At 38.1% G+C, this 19080-nt stretch overlaps 1 protein-coding gene across 2 annotated transcripts in view; it reads left to right on the forward strand.

Moving 5' to 3' along the window:
* The window catches only part of Map2k4 (mitogen-activated protein kinase kinase 4), a 96413-nt gene that overhangs the window by 67871 nt on the left and 9462 nt on the right, over window positions 1-19080 (forward strand). For both annotated transcript variants that reach the window (XM_038328120.1, XM_038328121.1), the window contains 3 exons: window positions 6374-6493; window positions 8932-8983; window positions 11115-11242. In XM_038328120.1, coding sequence (XP_038184048.1) covers window positions 6374-6493; window positions 8932-8983; window positions 11115-11242 — 300 coding nt within the window. The remainder of the gene's footprint in view (window positions 1-6373; window positions 6494-8931; window positions 8984-11114; window positions 11243-19080) is intronic.

The following is a 19080-nucleotide window of genomic DNA, read 5'->3' on the forward strand; positions in this document are numbered from 1 at the left end:
ACTTATATCACTCTTCCCCTTCCCTTTCCTTTCTCTAGCTCCCTTTATGTGTGTATCTCATTATACTTTGTTCTTATCTGCCCCACCCAAGTACCCTTCCCTGTTTTCCTTCCCCCTTGTCTTAGGTTTTTTTTTTTTTCCCTGTAAAGAGGCACGATGACCACAGCAACTCTTACAAAGAAAACATTTAATTGAGGTGATGGCTTATAGTATCAGAGGTTCAGTCCATTATCATCATAATGGGGAGTATGTTGTCATGCAGGCAGATGTGGTGCTGACTACATCTTGACCAGAAGGCTACAAAAAGCGATTGACTGTCACACTAAGGGAATCTTGAGCAAAAGAGACCTCAAAGCCTGCCCTCACAGTGACACACTTCCTCTAGCAAGGCCACACCTTCTAAGAGTGCCATTCCCTTTGGGGGCCATTTTCTTTCAAGCCACCACACTCCCTCTTGCTGAACACCTTCCGTTTTCTGCTCTTGTGTCAGTGTTTGAGTACACGTTTGTGTTCTTTCTAACCTTGAGGTTGAGGTCCTTCAGACCTCTTCCTGTACTCTCAGTTCCTTTTCTACTTTCATGTCATCTTTGTGTATGTGTGTATGAATGTATGTATACATGTTTGTCTATATGTGTATGTGTGTGCACGTGTGTATATTATGTATTTTGCATGTAGCAGAAAATATGTAGTATTTGTATTTTTGAATCTGGCTCATTTTGCTTCATATATTTACTGTTTCATCCATTTTCCTGCAAAGTATATAACTTCATTCTTTACAAAAGAATAAAATTCCATATTTTATTCTTAAAAGAAATATGACCATATTTTAACAAACCTATTCATCCTCTAGTCATCTGTCGGTAGACGTTAGGCTGGTTCTGCACTTTGACTGTTGTGAATGTGCAACAGTAGATGTGACTGTGCCAGCATCTCTGGTGGCCGATTTAGATCTTCAGATGTATACATGAGAGTGATATGACTGGATCATGCGGTAATTCTACTCTTAGTGTTTCCGAGGGGCCTCCATACTGATTTCCATGGTACTGTAAGCTTACCCTCCTACCAGCAGCTTATAAGGGTTGCTCTCTTCCTACACCTCCATCAGTGTTTCTTTTCTTCATGAGAGCCATTTTGATGAGGTATAATGCAATCTCAAAGCACTTTATTTTTGTATTTTCTTGATGGCTAAGCCTTTTGAAGACCTATTTTCAAATGTTTCTTGGTCATTTGTATTTCTTCCTTTGAAAATTCTCTATTTTAGCTTAATTATTCATTAGATGATCAGGTTTTATTTTGTTGTGTTTAACTTGTAGTTTTTAAAAATAGTTTAACTTTTATGTGCATGAAGGTGTCAGATCCCCTGGAACTGGAGTTACAGACAGCTATAAACTGCCATGTGGGTGGGAACTGACCCCAGTCCTCTGAAAAGAACAGCCAATGCTCTCAACCCCTAAGCTGTCTCTCCAGCCTCTAACTTGTAGTTCTTTATAGATTCCAGATATTAATCCCTATTCTACAGGTAGCTACTTTGCTCTGTACATAGTTTTCTTTGGTTTAGAACTTTTTAAATTTTATGTAATCCCATTTTTCAGTTGTTAGAATTGTTTATATATGCTGCTGCTAGAGTCCTTGTGAAAAAGGTCTTTCCTGCTTGGAATGTTCTGCTCTAGCAGCTGTAGGCCTTAGTTTTTATCTCTCTCTCTCTCTCTCTCTCTCTCTCTCTCTCTCTCTCTCTCTCTCTCTCTCTCTCTCTCTGTGTGTGTGTGTGTGTGTGTGTGTGAAGGGTGGAAGATATGGACCTAGTTTCCTTCTTTTACATTGAATATCCAGTTTACCAGCACTATTTGTTGAAAAGGCTTCCTTTGTCATTTTATTTTTTAACACATTTGTGTAAGGTGTGGTGGCTGTAGCTTTCTGAATTTCTTTCTAGGTCCTGTCCTGTATGCCATTGGTCTCTGTACAGTACCACTACTATTTTTGCCATTGTGTCTCTGTTAGTATAGTTTTAGATCAGGTATTATGATGCTGCCAGCATTGTTTCTTCTTTTTAGTATTGCTTAGTATTCATTTGTTTGATTGATTTTTGTTTTGCTTTTCTTAGTATCTCTATATGGAATCTCACTGAAATTTGGAAGGCACTGACTTGGTTAGGGTTATTATTGCTGTGGTACAACACCATGACCGAAAAGCAGCTTGGGAAGGGAAAGGGTTCATTTCACTCAAAGTTTCATATGACAGTGAGGGCAGGAACTAAAGCAGAGACCACGAGGGATGTTGCATAATACTGGCTTGCTTCCCATAGCTTGCTCAGCCTGCTTTCTTGTAGAACCCAGGACTAGCAGCCTAGGGGTGGCCTCACAGTGGGCTGGGCCGGCCCCTTAATCATTAATTAAGAAAATGCCCTGCAGACTTGTCTACAGCCCAGTCTTATATAGGCATTTTCTCAATTAAAGCTCCCTCATCTCTGATGACTCTAGCTTGTTTCAAACTAGCCAGAACAGGGACTGTGCTTAGCCTGTAGGTTGCTTTGGATCATATCTATCTAATTATCACAACATTAATTCTGTCAAATCTTTTAATCTTCTAGTATATTCTTCAATTTCTTCCTTCTAGGCTTTACAGTTTTATCCTCTTTGTTAGGGTTTTGCTAGGTATTTTATTATTTACTCTTTGAAATTGATGAATGAGGGTTTTGTTTTGTTTTTGTTTGTTTTCTTTTTGTCCCCCAATCTCTTTCTGGGAAGGTTCATTGCTGGTATATGAAAAGGCTACTGAGTTTTATATTCATAGTAGATATAAAAAACAGTTTATGTCTTAGTTACCTTTCTATTGCTGTGAAGAGACACCATGACCAAGGCAACTTACAGAAGAAAGAGTTTATTGAGCTCGCAGTTTCAGAGGGTTAGAGTCCATGACCATCATTGTGAGGAGCATGGCAGCAAGCGGAAGGTGGAGAGAGTTACCTGGGAATGGCATGGGCTTTTGAAACCTCAAAACCCACTACCAGTGACAATACAAGGTCACACCTCCTAATTCTTTTCAAATAATTCCACTAACTAGGGACCAAGTATTCAAATATCTGAGTTTATGGGGACCATTCTCATTAAAACTACCACAGCTACTTTACTGTGGTGATGAAATCTAGAGTTTTCTGATGGAGTATGTAGGGTCTTTCAAAAATAGGATCATGTCAGCCAGGCATGATGGTGCACAGCTTTAATTTCAGCACTTGGGAGGCAGAGGCTGGTCCATCTCTTTGAGTTCAAGGCCAGTCTGGTCTACAAGTTGAGTTTTAGGGCAGCCAGGGCTACACAGTAGTAAAAAAGGATTATGTCATCTGTAAATGGATTGTTTGACTTCTTCCTTTATTATTTGTAGCCTTTAAAATTTCTTTCTTAGTCTCCTTGCTCTAGCTAAGACTTTTAGCATTACATCAAGTGAGAGTGGACTCCCTTTTTTCTTTTCTGATGTTAGAGCAAATGCATTCAGTTCCCTTAATTCACAATAATCTTGACTATAAATTTGTTCTTTTTTTAAAAAAGTATTTATTTATTTATTATGTATACAATATTCTTTCTGACCAGACCTCATAACAGATGGTTGTAAGCCACCATGTGGTTGCTGGGAATTGAACTCAGGACCTTTGGAAGAGCAGGCAATGCTCTTAACCACTAAGCCATCTCTCCAGCCCCCTATAAATTTGTTCTTTATGCCCTATATTGGGCTGAGCTATGTGTGCTTCTAACCTTAGTTTCTTTAGGACCTTTAGCCTGAAGGAATATTGCACTTTGTCAAAAGCCTTGTCTGAATCTATTGAGATGATCATGTGATTTTCTCTTTGAGTTTTACTAATGTGCTGTATTATTTTATTGTATAAGGTGTCTTGAATAGAAATGTCCCCCATAGGCTCAGGCACTTGACACTTGGTCTCCTGTTCCAGTTGGGTCCCTAATTGCAGTTGGTGGCACTTTTTGGAGAGTTTTAGAAGCTATGGCCTTCCTGGAGGAAGTATGGTACTGGGGACAAACTTTGAAAGTATATAGTCACATTCGACTTACAGTTTATTCTCTGGCTCATGATTGTACTTAAAGGTCCTGTTGTTGGACTGCTCTGACCCCCACTCTCATCCACAGTAACTGTAGCTTTTAGCACATGCAAGGTACTTTATGTTTTAGCTGTGTGAACTCACATGACCTTTATTCTAGTCCACAGAGGGTGGTGGACAGTCTCATTTCATAGAAGGGAAAAACCTCCTCGGTCTATATAAACAGAAAATGTCACGCCTCCCAGGCTCTCAGCAGGAGGGATCTTTTTCCACCCTTAAAATTACTTACCTGCTACTGGTGGTCTGAGTGCACTGTAGTTTCCTCTAACAGGAAGCTGTAGTAAATCCACTGAGAAGGTGTCATTATATTAAAATAAAGTTGAGTGTATGTTTTTGGTGGAGAGTTTTGGTTTTCCCATGAGAACCTTGTAGAAAGGTAACATTGAGAAGACAGGAAATAGAAAAAATCATTATGTCAAATATGTTTTAAAAATATGTTCCCCAGTCATTTAGTGACATAAATGTTCTAGTCCTGTTACTCCTCTCAGTGTTCTTCAGTATTCTCTTCACACTTGAGAGCTAGATATGCTTGTGTTGTGAGGCCTAACTGAAGAAAAGACTCAGGGAAGCTGCATTCTACTCAGCTCAGTCACAAGGGGATGGTTTTTCCTTAAGGGGCATTCACTTCCTCTATCTAGAACAGGCTTGAGATAGAAGAGGTTACTGTGTACAAAGTCTCTGAAAGTACAACTGTATCCATAAATTAGCATCAGCATTAAAGTTGTTGAAGATGATTTTCGGCATTATCTCTGATGATAGCTTTTCTACTTTGGTCAGTGCTTTATACCCTGTTCAGATGGACATAGCTGCTAGTTCCTTAACTGCTAAGGGCCTGCACTTTCTCATCTATTTCTTGCCTACCTTGGTGACCACAATAGTCTCAGTGTTGTACACCATTCCCTTTTTGAGTTGTTTAGTGTTTTTTAGTTTTTGTTATTTCTTTCTGTAGATTATAGAATATTAAAAATGTACTTCTATTTGCGCGGTGATTCTATCAAATGTCAGTATGGCTACAGTAGGCTCCCCTTACTTGCAGAAGGTGCATCCCAAGGTCTCCTGTGGATGCCTGAGACCTGATATTACTAAACTCTTACATTGTTTTTTCTTGCACATATACCTGTGAAAATACTCAACATAATAGTGGCACAGTAAGTGATAATCATAATTATACCAATCACTAAGGTGTGACAATTAGAATACCCTAGGAATACCTGAAGCAAAACACTGAAATATTGTGACAATTGATCTCATAACTGGCTTTTATAGAAACATGGCTATATATATACTAGGTCCTATAGAAAGAATGGTTACATAGGTTAAAATGCTGACTTACTTCACTGGTGGAATGGGGTAGGACAGCACAGGGTGTTCTCACCTATGCACATAAACACACAATTTGAAACTTTGGGATTGTTTATCACTGAAACACTACTTGTACTGTTATCAGATCACAGTGACTGCAAGAAAGCAGGGACTTTTTCCTGTGTCTCTGTGATAAAATTGTTTTCCTCCACTGTCTTAATTGTTGCCAGTATTGATTTCCTGAAGACAAACATAATAAATGAGCAGTTATACTGTATTAGACAGTGTACACTCTGTGTGGGGCAGACAGGGAAAAGGAACCCTGAGCAAGCTGATACACCTCACCAAGAAGGCTTCTGGTCTGAACAAGGTGTCTTTACTATTCATTTTGTCTTTCTAATTTGAGAAGCTCTACTAGTTTCTCAAGATAAACTTTCTTGTCAAGGAGAAAGGATAGTTTTCCATATATTTTTTAATTTTAGGCTCAGTTATGGCAAAATTTGAAATTTTTATCAAAGCACAAAGTTTTTTGTGTAAGTTAAGAGTGGGAAAAATATGGCTGAAGAGATGGCTCAGCCATTAAAAAGCACTGACTGCTCTTGTAGAGAACCTGGGTTTCATTTCCAGCACTCAATTGTCTGTAGCCCTAGTCCCAGGGAAGTTGGCACTCTTTCTTGGCCTCCAAGGGTACTGCACTCTCTCTCACACACAAACATACTTTAAAAAAATGAATAAATTAATAAACAAACAGTGGGTAAAACAGGCTTTATCTACATAGTTATCCTTAAACTCAGGTAGGATATCTTTCCCAGATTCTTAATGATGTATTAAAAATGATTATGAGTTGGAGGTACAGTGTAAAAGCAGAGAAAGGTGTCTTCTTAATTCTGTTTCTGTCCTAACTAGGGGAGGTGCCACTGCTTAATATTAGAATTTTAGTGGTGACGAGCATCTGTTGTTTTACAGGGCGACTGTTGGATCTGTATGGAGCTCATGTCTACCTCGTTCGATAAGTTTTACAAATATGTATATAGTGTGTTAGATGACGTTATTCCGGAAGAGATCTTAGGCAAAATCACTTTAGCAGTAAGTATCTGACTATCACACCACTGATGTGCACTGTGTGAAGAGGTTGCTGGTGTATGTGAATGCACGTGCTTTCAGATTGTTGTTGCCTCCCTGAGAAAGTCATTTTTAGTAGAATAAGAGTTAAAGTCACTTCTGTGCCGCAATTAACATAATAGGTGTGAAGAACACTTTTCAAAATCTGGTCTTTGGATACTACAGTGTTGTTTGCATCCAAATCTCAAAGAGCTGTAGCAGACTAGTTTAAATGAAACTAGAAATGCAATTTTATATTTGTTTCTCCTGTTGTTTTTACTATCTTAAGTAGATTATATCCCTAGTCTTTTTTTGGGAGGAGGGGTGGGCAGGGGCTTTTCAAGACAGGGGTTCTCTGTAGCTTGGGAGTAAACCAGGCTGGCCTCGAACTCACAAAGATCTGCATGCCTCTGTCTCCCAAGTGCTGGGATTAAAGGCATGTGCCACCACTGCCCAGCTTTTTTGAAGCCTCTTTAATTGAAGCTTTTAGACAAGATATGTTTTGCTATAGTTTAAGACTGAGGATTATTATTATTATTATTTAGTTTAAGCCATTTAAAATATTGACTTCCAATTAATAGCCAACATTTTGATTAATTTGATCACTTTGCTTTTACCAGAAGACCAAAAAGTGAAAGGGTTCTCTTGCGAATTATGTGTTGTGGTTTGAGAACTGAATTTATGACCATTTACTTTCTAGCTCTTATCTTTTAGTTGATAAGTGTGTACAATTTATTTTACAAAGGAAAAGGCTACTTATTTTTTTATAAAGCAAAATTAATAAGACATTAGAACCCCTGAGAACCTGATCCAGAAATACTTGTCTAGTTAATTGGTTTGTGAGCTAAATCATACTATGGTTGCTTCAGATTTCTTTGAATCAGTTTCTTTCCTAATTCAGTTTGTCAGTTGCCAACTTAATGATTTCTAATGAATCTGATTGAAAAATATAAACAATTTCTGAACTCTATTTCAGTTGTAAGAGTTGTGTGTATCTAGTAGACTTTTAAAATTTTGATAAAACCATAGTTAGTAAATTACTTTCAGATTGATAATTTTGTTAAAATTTTTGTTCACTGTCAAATTAATGATGAAATTTAAATTTTTATGAGCTAGCTAAGTTTTAAGATAGATATTCTTTCATATTATAAAATAAACTGAATTGCACTAGAAACTTATTCATTGCTCAGATGAATATACAAATCTCATATTGTTTAGCCACTCTTTTATTGTAACAAGCTATTGTTTTCTTAGAACTTGCCACTGTTCACAGTGTTAGAATACAAATAGTACTTTACAGTAGAACACTACTATAGTACTATTCAGTAATAGAATAATGATAGTAGTTAATGGTGAGTGAATATTATTTGTGTTGAGCCAAGATTCTATAACATAATTTTCTCGGTAACTCTATGGTAAGTAATATACTATTTATACAGATGGTAAATCCGAAAGCATGGAAATACTAATTTGCTTTGGTACTTACAGTTTTAAGTTAGTGATGATCAAAGCCTCCATAGCCCAAACTCCTAACCCCACTCTTAACTACAACATAACAGGGATAGCTGTGAAATTTGGAAATTAAATATAAAATTACTTTTATCAGGTATTGTAATATATATAGTATATACGTGAATAACTTATTTAGTACACGTATGTTTGTATTTTTCTAACTAGGTGATCACCTTATATAGTAAGCACATTTTAAATTACCTTCTGTAAAGTCTCTTGCTAATTAATAGACCAGTGAACACACGGGTAGAGTTTCTTAGCTAATACAAGGTGGTATTTTCTACATTCCTCATATAATTCTTCTGACAGTAAAGATTCGACTTTTCTCCTTCTTTCCTTCCTTCCTTCCTTCCTTCTTTCCTTCCTTCCTTCCTTCCTTCCTTTTTCTTTTTTTTTTTTTTTAACAGCAAATGTGTTGGCCTGTTGTCAAGTCTCTGTTGCTTCCCTTTCTGAAGAAAATCATGAGTAGTATGACCCAAGACAGAATAAATTACTGCTGACTGAGCAGTAATGCTGGATCTGCAAAACTTACTTCAGGGGTTTAGTGATTAAGTGTGAGGAATTGAGGATTTATGGAAATTCTCACCATCATGGATAGTAGAATCAGTTCAGTGAACATGTACTGTTTTTTATGATTGTACAGGTTTGAGCTACAAAAACAATACAACTTTTTAGTCACTTCATATGTAAGTCATGTTACTGTTTTCTTAACTGTCAGAGAGAACCATTTAGAGGCAACTTTTCTGATGTAAGATTATATGCCATTGTCATTCAAAATACAGAAAGACAGCATTTGAAATGCTAAGCTGAGAAAGCATACAGGGGGCTATGGAGGCTATTGCTTGTGATAGGTTGTTGGGCTATTTTATTAAAAACTCAAGATATTTATCCCACCTCTTTTTTCTCCCCAGACTGTGAAAGCACTAAACCACTTAAAAGAAAACTTGAAAATTATTCACAGAGGTGGGTATTGATTGCTTTCTGTGGAATTGGAGTCAACTTTTTTTCCTTATATTGGTTAAAGTTTTTTTTTTTTTAAATGAAAACTCCCATAATACTATATAAACCTCCATGGAATATTTGTGTTTCTGGCCAAAAAAATAAAAAATCCAACTAACCAAAAAATACAGAGAAAACCAAATCCAAATACTGTGTATCCTGAAGCATCAGCTTTTCTTCCCCTGGAATTTTGTCAATATCTATCTCACTTAGTAAGTACATTGGGCTTAAAAGTTACATTTTGCTAGAAATTATTGAACTTAGTTAGAAATAGTCATTGTTGATAATGAAATGTATTTGTACAGTTCAGAAGTGCCAATAACATTAATAAAAGGGAAACATGAATGGCTAAAAGTAAGTCACTCATTGCTCAGTGTAATTGATGACTGGATACCATCAAACCATCAGAGTGGCTGTGCAGACATTCAAAGTGAATCTGAAGAGGTGACACCATTCGGCCTTTTCCCCCATTTCTGAGAGTTGAGCCCAGGTCCTTGTGCATTCTGGATCAGTGATCCCTACCTCTTAGCTATGCTCCCAGCCCCTATACTTAATCATTTTTAAAACCCTGGTATTTCTCCTATGAAATGTTTCTTCTCACTTTAGAGCATGTGTTTGTAAAAGAGACTTAAAATTTACATTATAAACTGAAGTTCCTCTAAAACATGACCTGCTTGTAAAAATCTTTGATTATCTGGCATTAGCTCCCAATATTGCTTCTAGTCTCCTGAAAAAAGGACTCTCACTTCCTGGATGGGTGTTTTTGGCAGCAGGGACATTTTTTTACGTGTTTGTATTTTATGTCACATTCGCTAGACTTGTCCCCTGCTCTAAGAGCATGAGACTTACCCTGACGGAGCTGAGACTAGTCAGAAGCCATATTTTGAAAGTGTGGATGGAAACCTTGACATGATGCAGGTCCCACAAGAAAGGGTGGGAGGATTAAGAATGGGTGTTTTTGAGAGGTGATCTTCTGGGTCTGTTATCGTAGGGGAGCTTTTCAAGTTATATATAGATGTTTTCTATGTCTCAACTTACTAAATTTTCTGTGATATTGACAATGAAATAGAAAAATTATGATAAAAATAGAGAATTGGAGAGTATAGGGGAAATTTTGGCAGTCAGCTCATTGACACTTGGGTAGTAATTATCAGTCAGGAGGAGCTTTGGGTCTGCACGCTGAACAAAGGCCAATAGTTTTGAAAGCCATAGAAATGAGTCCAAGGGAAAGTTGGTTGGGAGAAACTGGAGAAAGCCACTTAAGATCAGAAGATCCTGAGATGGGCTAGAGAATTGGCTCAGTAGCTTGCTGCTCTCTAGAGGACCCGGATTCTGTTCCTAGTACCCACACTGCGTGGCTCACAAGCCTCTTCCTGTAACTCCAGCTGCAGGGGATCTGATGTCTTCTGACCTCTTAGGGTCACTCCTCACACTCTTGGCCTACACTTAGACACACACACACACACACACACACACACACACACGAGTAAAAATTAATCTTAAAAAGTCTCTTAGAAATAACTGCATTTTTGAGAATAAATAATTTTTTCCTTTAATGATTTCAGAAATCAAAGCTATACTCAATGAAATTATCTGTTCATGACTGGCTTACTTTATACTTTGTTGTATAATTCTTGATATCTTTTGAAAGTTAGCTTAGTATATTATCTGATGAAGTTTATTCTTTGTTCTGACTGCTGAAAACCATGATTTGTTTGTGTTTTGTATGTGTGAAGATGGTAAGAGAAAAAGTCTTTTGGCTTGTTAAATTGTAGTGGTGAAAGAAGTTTGACTGTTAAATTACAGTTCTTGTCTCTTTTTAGTTTTATGGACAAGGTCTTATTCTGTAGCCAGGTTGGCCTCAAATTTTTGGTTAATCATCCCCCAACAGTGTCCTAAGTGCTGGGATTCCAGGGATGAGCCACCATCTTTGACCTTAGTTATTGATGTGTGTTTAAAATATGATTGCATGTGCTAAGTAAAGTTCAGTTTCTTGTCTATCTGAATTTAAGGACTCCAGATTTCAGTAGTTTCGAGTATAATACTTTAGAGTTGCTTGATCAGTTGTGTACTGAATGGCATGTATCTCTTGCAGATATCAAACCTTCCAATATTCTTCTGGACAGAAGTGGAAATATTAAGCTCTGTGATTTTGGCATCAGTGGACAACTTGTGGACTCCATTGCCAAGACAAGAGATGCTGGGTGTAGACCGTATATGGCAGTAAGTGTGCAGCAAAGTCTCTTGCTTGGTAGTGATCACATAGAGAGAGCTTGTGCCCTTTGATGCTAGGTGGAGGGTATTTGCCTTCAACCATGAAGCTTCACTGTACTAGAGCACTTTTCTTCCTAAGCATTTCCAAGCTTAAGTTTTAACTTTTGGAAGCATTGCTAAATTATTTCAGTGCACTTCTATGTACACGTTAATCCTCTTGTTTGGCATTTAGCATTTATGGTCTTTCCTGATTTTTGTTTTCATTTTCTTCAACTCACCAGTCAACCAGGTGATAAATTATCCTTGCCTTTGTGTTCCTTCTATCTCCTGTACTTTCTTGACCATAATAGATAATCAGAATCAGTTGAGAAATGTTTGTACTAGGCCACTCAAGAATGCTGTCACAAGTTATAGAAGAGTAACAGTATAGGAAGACAGTTCCTGACAGAATACAGTGTGTCTTACAGTAGAGTCTGAAATTGTGCACCAATTGTGATTTGTTACTTCAGAATGGATAGAACACAGCAGTAAATGCAGAGGCCTTGGGCATTTATCAGGAAGCAGCTTTTCCCTCAGGAAGACAGATGGACACTGTCCTTTCAGAGCGTCCCTGTTTGCCTTATCCCCATGAATTTGCATGGCATGTTCCACAGCCCAGAGTTTGAACTACATTTGATTGATGTTTGGTGTCTATATTTTAATTTTTCCCCCTAGGTGCCAGTTTTGTCCTTTAGTGTCCATGGCCCTTTAGAGGAGGACAGCATGCTCCTACAAGTGATGATTAAGTTTGCTGTTTCAGTACTATAGACTTTTTAAATCATCATCATTGATGGAAGGCATGTCTTCTGTGGTCATGTGTAGAGGTTAGAGGCCATTTTTATGGAATCAGTTCTCTCCTTCCATTTTTACTTAGATTCCAAGAATTGAACTGAGGCTGCCATTCTTGCTCAACAAATGCCTTTACTCATTGAGCTGTCATGCCTCCAAGAACCTTTTTAAAATAAAGATTAGCTAAGACTTGAAAAAAGTTTTTCCTCCTTTGTTTCCTTCATGGTTGCTTCTTTAAGTGCTATAAAAATTTTAAGTCAGGGTAGTCACAGGCTAGATGTTCAAGGTTTCCTAGCATGCTCTGGATGGATGGGTTTGGTGCTTCTTCAGACTTCATATTCATTTAAAACCTTGAATGCATTTTCTTCTCTTCATCACTTGGACGTCAGTTTGCCTCAGTTCTGTCTCTTACCTCAGTGTAGAAGGAGCACCTGGCTAGCTTTACCTGAAATAATTACATGGAAACTGTATTCTTTTAAACACTGCCTGGCCCATTAGTTTCAGCCTCTTATTGGCTAATTCTCACATCTTGCTTTAACCCATATTTAGTAATCTGTGTAGCACCACGTGGTGGTGGCTTACCAGGAAAGATCTTAACCTGCGCCTGTCTCGGAGAGGAGAGACATTGCCACTGCCTGAGGTGTCTGCCTGACTCTGCTTTCTTTCTCCCACAATTCTGTTCTGTCTATTCCGCCTACCTAATTTTCTGTCCTATCGAAGGGCCAAGGCAGTTTCTTTATTAACCAATGAAAGTAACACAAGACAGATGATCCTCCTCCATCACTTCAGTGTGTGATCACGTGAAACACAATGCTGCTTGTTCTTTGCATGTCTTCTCTTGCTGTATATACATGGGCTCCATGTTTGGAAAGTATTGCCTATGAAAATGTTTCAGTATTGACAATATTTTAGAATTGTTGCATTGCCAGTAACCTAAATTTATTAATTTTTTTTTCATTTACTTTTTTTATAAACAAAAATGTAAAAGTGAGCCGGACCGTGGTGGCACAAGCCTTTAGTCCCAGCACTCTGGAGGCAGAGGCAGGCAAATCTCTGTGAGTTCGAAGCCAACCTAGTCTATAAGAACTAGTTTCCAGGACAGGCTCCAAAGCTACAGAGAAACCCTGTCTTGAAAAATAAAAATAATAAATAAATAAATAAATAAATAAATAAAGTAAATGTGTGTGTGTGTGTGTGTGTGTGTGTATAGATAAAAAGACATTTTCTTTTAGAATCTGAGCTTTGTGAATGTTGTTTTACTTGATAAATACAATTCAGAAAATACTCTTTTTGTGTTAATTAGGAACAAATGACACAGCAGATTCAAAGGCAAGAAATAAAAATGATTAGACACATTTAGTAACTGCCATAATTGACACCTTCAGTAACCATTCAGCCCAGAGAATAAACTGAGCATGACCCAGCTCAGAGCTGGTTTAGTGCTAAGGTTAGCTGGAACAATTTTCCCTGTAACCGTAGGATTTTATTGCTCTTCTTGTGGTAATAGAAAATCTAAAACTGAATACTTGTAAGGAAAGAATGTTTTTAGAGACTGAAAGTTAAGAGTAGCTCTCATCTATTTGTTTCTGGCGAGAGCCTTTGGCTTTACCACAATATGGCAGAGAAATGGAAAAGGAATTGTGTGCAGAAAGGGCTAAAGGGTCCTGTTTTATAATAACCCACTGCTAAGAGACCTGACTTAATAGCCCAACATCAATCCTTTCTGAGTACCCCCCTTGACCATCTAAGCCCTTGAGAGACCTCACCTCTTAAAGGCTCTTTGTCTAAATGATTGACTGTCTTGCTACTGACACCTTGGGAACCAATCCTCTAGCACCACAACACTTAGGAACAAAACATTCTCAAACATTAGCACTGTGTGATGTTTCTTAAGAATTCCTTTCGATTCATGCAAGTCTTAAAGATGTAGCTGTGTCCCAGATACAGCAAACTATTCTGAATTCATCTAACTTTTAACAAAAGACGCAGTCTCTGTTCTTGTGTAGAAATGTGGTCCTGAGACCCCAGCAAGAAAAAGAGTATAAGGCCTCACTGTTCTTCCTGACTTTATCCAACTCTGGGACAGCTTTATCCTACAGTCCTATCCTATCTTACAGCTTTATCCTACAGTCCTATCCTATCTTACAGCTTTATCCTACAGTCCTATCCTATCTTACAACTTTATCCTACAGGCCAGCTGAACTCTGCAGCTCTGATGTTGACTGGATCAAATGAAATAGTCCTATCAATTGGATTACAGAAGCTGACATATTAATACATGGACAAGAACATTAATTTTGAAAGCCTGGAGGTGGCTTGACTCTTTTTGATATATTGTTGCATGTCAGAAATGCCTTTTGCTTATGTTTTTGAAACAAGGTTTTATGAAACCCAGGCTTGCTCCAAATTTGGGATCTTCCTGCTTCCACCTCCATTTTACAAGTACTGGACTCACCAGAAATGCCTTTGTAGTGGACTTTTTCAGTTTTTCCTCAGTCTAGAGAAGCTGGAATTACTCTTTAACTTGTTGAATATTAAAAAGATCTGAAATAAAGAATTTTTGCATAATGTTTTTTATATGGAAATTGTTAACAGTTTACCAAGTTCTCTGCTCCCACATATAAGTATGTGAATGCATGTGTATGTTGTACATTTGCATGTTGAATCATTTTATTCTAAACACTTGAGTGTCCCTCTTACAATATGTACATTCTTTTACATGACCACAATAACATTAACATAAAATAGTCAAGGATTTTGTTTTATTACATAGGCAATACTACATTTCCTAAATGTCTAAGAAACATATGTCTTAGAATGATGCCTCATTTTCTGGTTTTGCATTCTTTTTTTTAGTCTGAGCTGGCCTGGACCATTTTTTTTTCTTCCTCCTTACATTTTTCATGATTCTGATTTTCCCAGGTTTAGACCCTAGATTGTTTTGGGATGCCAACTTCATAGATGTTTTCTGCTTTATATTGCACCATACAACAAAGCACATCATATTGGCTACTTATAACACTTCAAAGACAGTGGGAACATTACAAAATCATGTCTTCTCTCCTTGGTTTCTTTTGTCTTATTTTGAACACACCTGATGGTCTAATTTCCAGAATATTCTTCATCCTTCTAACCCAACATAATGACTTCAGAGGCTGGAGAGATGGCTCAGAGGTTAAGAGCCATCTGTTGCCATAACCAGAAGGCCAAAGTTTCATTTAAATTTGATTTCCAGCTCCTATGTTGGGTGGCTTACAGCTTTAGCACTATGGGATTAGATACCTTGATCTCTGTGAGCACCCCCCACACAGACATGCACATCACACATTGATACAAAATACATGAACAAAAGTCATCTCAACTTCTTTTGTACATTTTTTCTTCTTGTATTATAGAAGCCTTTCCATCCATTGTATAAAATGGTGCTAGATCATTGGTTAAGGAAAGGATCAACTTTAAAGGAGTACTTTCTGAAATGTGTCATTATCAAAGGTTTTCTCTGTTCTGTCAGTGTTTACATCATAAATTGCATGGCCCGATTATTTGATGAATAGTGTATCTGTTATATCTTCTTTAAGGGTACACTATTCATTTAGATATTTTTGTTCTCTTAGTAGTGTTCATAGTTTTTATTATAGAATCATTTAAAATTGATTCCTAGAGAATTCATGGGTTTGGCCAGTAGTGGCACATACATTTAATCCCAGTGCTGAGGAGGCAGTGGCAGAGTCAGGCAAATCTCTGTGAATTTGAGGGCTGCATGGGCTACATAGTAAGTTCCAGGACAGCATGGTGAGACCCTGTTAAAAAAAACAAAAAAGAATTCATGGGTTTGGATACTATTACTGAAAATGGAATGAAACTTTTTTTTAAACACTTTACTCTTATTATGTGGAAGTACCAGTAGTTGGCTTCTGTTGGCATTGCCTTGGTGACCTTGCTAATTTAGCACCACTGGTAGTTTTAATAGGGATTTTCTGTGTAGAGAGAATTGTAGACATTTAAGTGTCTCTGAATAAAGTACTACCCTCTTCCTTGCTGATTGTCCTAGCTGGAGCCCAGTGCTGAAATAGCAGGGGTGAACATCTCCATTGGAAAGTGTTGTTTCTGGAATTAACTCTAGGTTGCTTTCTATTTCTTTGATGAAATAGGTGCTTTTATCCATTCTTAATAAGCTAAAACTTGTTGCTATTTTTGCCATTATTATTGGGCTTGAATTTGAGTTTTATCAGAAGCTAAAGTTACTGATCATACAGATTTTCCCCATTATATGAATATGTATTCCATTCATGTTACATGTATAAGGTTTATATGTATTTCTGAGACAGAGCACACTGGTTCTAATGCTTTAGCTCTTTTGTAGTTGGGTTAGATTTACTCAAGTTGCTAGTGAGTTCTGTGCCTTTGTGTATGGGGACATTGTCTTGCACTTGTCTGTCAGGTTTTCCTAAGAGCTTTTAGTGACCTCGTGGAATGAGTTGGGAACGATTCTCTCCCTCTCCCTCTCCCTCTCCTCTCCCTCTCCCTCTCCCTCTCCCTCTCCCTCTCCCTCTCCCTCTCCCTCTCCCTCTCCCTCTCCCTCTCCCTCTCCCTCTCCCTTTCCCTCTCCCTCTCTCCCTCTCTCTCTCTCAATAAAATTGTATAAGATGGCTGGTATTTCTTCCTTGCAGGTTTGAAAGGGCTCAGTGAACCCATCTTAATGTGAGTCTGTTTCTGGGAAGGTGGGTTTTGTTCATTGTTTGTCCATTTTTCTTTTAAGACAGGGTCTTTCACTGTAACCCAGACTATCGTGGTACCTGCTGTACAAGCAAGCTTGCTTTAGCCTTCCCAGTACTGAGATTATAGGTGTGAGCCATGACATCCAGCTTATGGAAAGGTTTTTAATGACAAATTCATTAAGAAAATACATATTTCTGAGGTTATTTGTATTTCTTTATTGTCTTGATGGGTTTTCATTTTCCTTTTAAAAATACGTTTTTATTATTTCTTTTAGAACTTCATAGTACTTTGGGTCATATTCACCTCTCTTTCCCCCAGTCCTTTTGGACCCTCTCTCTCACCCCCTCTAAACCTCAGATTTTTGTTTTGCTTAAATGGCTCACTAAATCCAATTTGTGCAGCCATCCACCCACTGGAGTGTGGCTGACTGTCAGGGGCCACACCCTTCAAAAAGACCTGCCCTTCTCTCCTCTAGCAGCCACAGCTGTCACTAGCTCCTCAGTTAACATATGAAGACTTACTTAATATGGCACCACTCCTAACCCTATATCGGAGGGTTTCATTTGTTTGCTGCTTTCCAGGAATTCACAGGCTTCATTCTTACTTAGAAATCTTAAGTTTTTTTGTTCTTCTGGTCTGCTTAGCTCTGACCCTTAGTGTATGATTCTGCTATTGGCCTAAGAAGTGCTGTGACTTTGTTGACTTCTTTTTATTGTTTTTTTTCTTTTTCCATTCAAAAATTTACACTTCTTCCCCTCCTCCCATTTCCCTCCCACTCCCCCACTCCTCCTCCTCCTTCCCCATCCTTCTTTCAGAGAGGGCAGGGTACTCTGCCCTGTGGGAAGTCCAAGTCCCTCTCCACTACATCCAGGCCTAGGAAGCTTTGCATCCAAATAGACTAGGGCCCCAAAAAGCCAGTACATGCAGTAGAAACAGGTCCCAGTGCCATTATCAATGGCTTCTCAGTCTGCCCCCATTGGCAGCCACATTCAGAGAGTCCGGTTTGATCACATGCTCTTTCAGTCCCGGTCCAGCTGGATTTGGTGAGCTCCCATTAGATCAGGCACACTGTCTGAGTAGGTGAACCAGACCCTCGTGGTCCTGACTTCCTTGCTCATCTTCTCCCTCTTTCTGTTCTTCAACTGGACCTTGGGAGCTCAGTCCATTGCTCTGATGAGGGTCTCTGTCTCTATCTCCATCCGTCGCTGGACGAAGATTCTATGGTGATATTCAAGATAATCATCGGTGTGATAGTGGGGCAAGGCTAGTTCAGGCACCCTATCCTCTGCTGCCCAAGGACCTAGCTGGGGACATCCCTGTGGATGCCTGGGATCCCCTCTAGAGCCAAGTCTCTTGCCAACCCTAAAATGGCTCCCTTAATGTAGATATCTTCTTCCCTGCTCCTAAGTTTCTATTTCATTCAACTCACTGTCTTTGTTACTTCCTGGTGCTCAGTTCCTTAGGTCTAATTTCTTCTTTTTGTGGTTATTGTTGCTGTTGTTTTTGTTTGATGTTTGGTTTTCTAGTTCCTTAGTCTGTACAGCTGGGCTATGATCTGAGAAGTCTTCTCCATTATTTGCTTTAAGTAGACGATTTCCCTCTGAGTAAGACTTAGCCACATCCTGCAAGGCATGCTAAACTGGAATCTCATTTTTATGTTGTTTAAAATAGATTTTACTACTTCTTAAGACTCTTTTGACCCACATATTACTTAGTATGTTTTTTTTCCACTGAAAATTTTTGGTGATATTCAAAGATATGGTTAGGGTTTAAAGATATTCATGATTTCTATTTTATCTCATCATCTCAGAATCTGCTATGCATTGTTGCCATTCTATGTAAGAAGGTGTGTGTCATGCCTCAGAACACCAGGTCTGTATAGTGTGGATTAGTGATCCTGGGACAGTGTTTTCTCCTGTGGTTGAATCAGTGTTTTTATGTAGTATGTATTATTTTCAGTAAAATAAGATTTATAACAAAAAATTTAGATAGCTTTCAATGAGTATTGGTGGAGCACAGTACTTGTTTTCAAATTAAAATGTATACATTTCCAAATTAGTGGTATAGTACAACTATTACACTTTTGGGATGTTTCTTTTAGTAACAGTTACTGTCAGTCTCCAGGAACACCCATTGTTAACTCTAAGTGGCTGAAATACTCTCTTGCTGTTCCTCTGCATCCATTGACACACTTTATAAAATGGTACCTAATTTCAAGGAAATATAAAAATGTTCCCTTCATGGAAATTGCTAACAGTTTTGTTTTGCTGTTCATAAGATGATACATTACACCATTGTGC

The sequence above is a fragment of the Arvicola amphibius genome, chromosome 4 (genome assembly GCF_903992535.2).
Source record: "Arvicola amphibius chromosome 4, mArvAmp1.2, whole genome shotgun sequence".
Classification (NCBI taxonomy): domain Eukaryota; kingdom Metazoa; phylum Chordata; class Mammalia; order Rodentia; family Cricetidae; genus Arvicola; species Arvicola amphibius.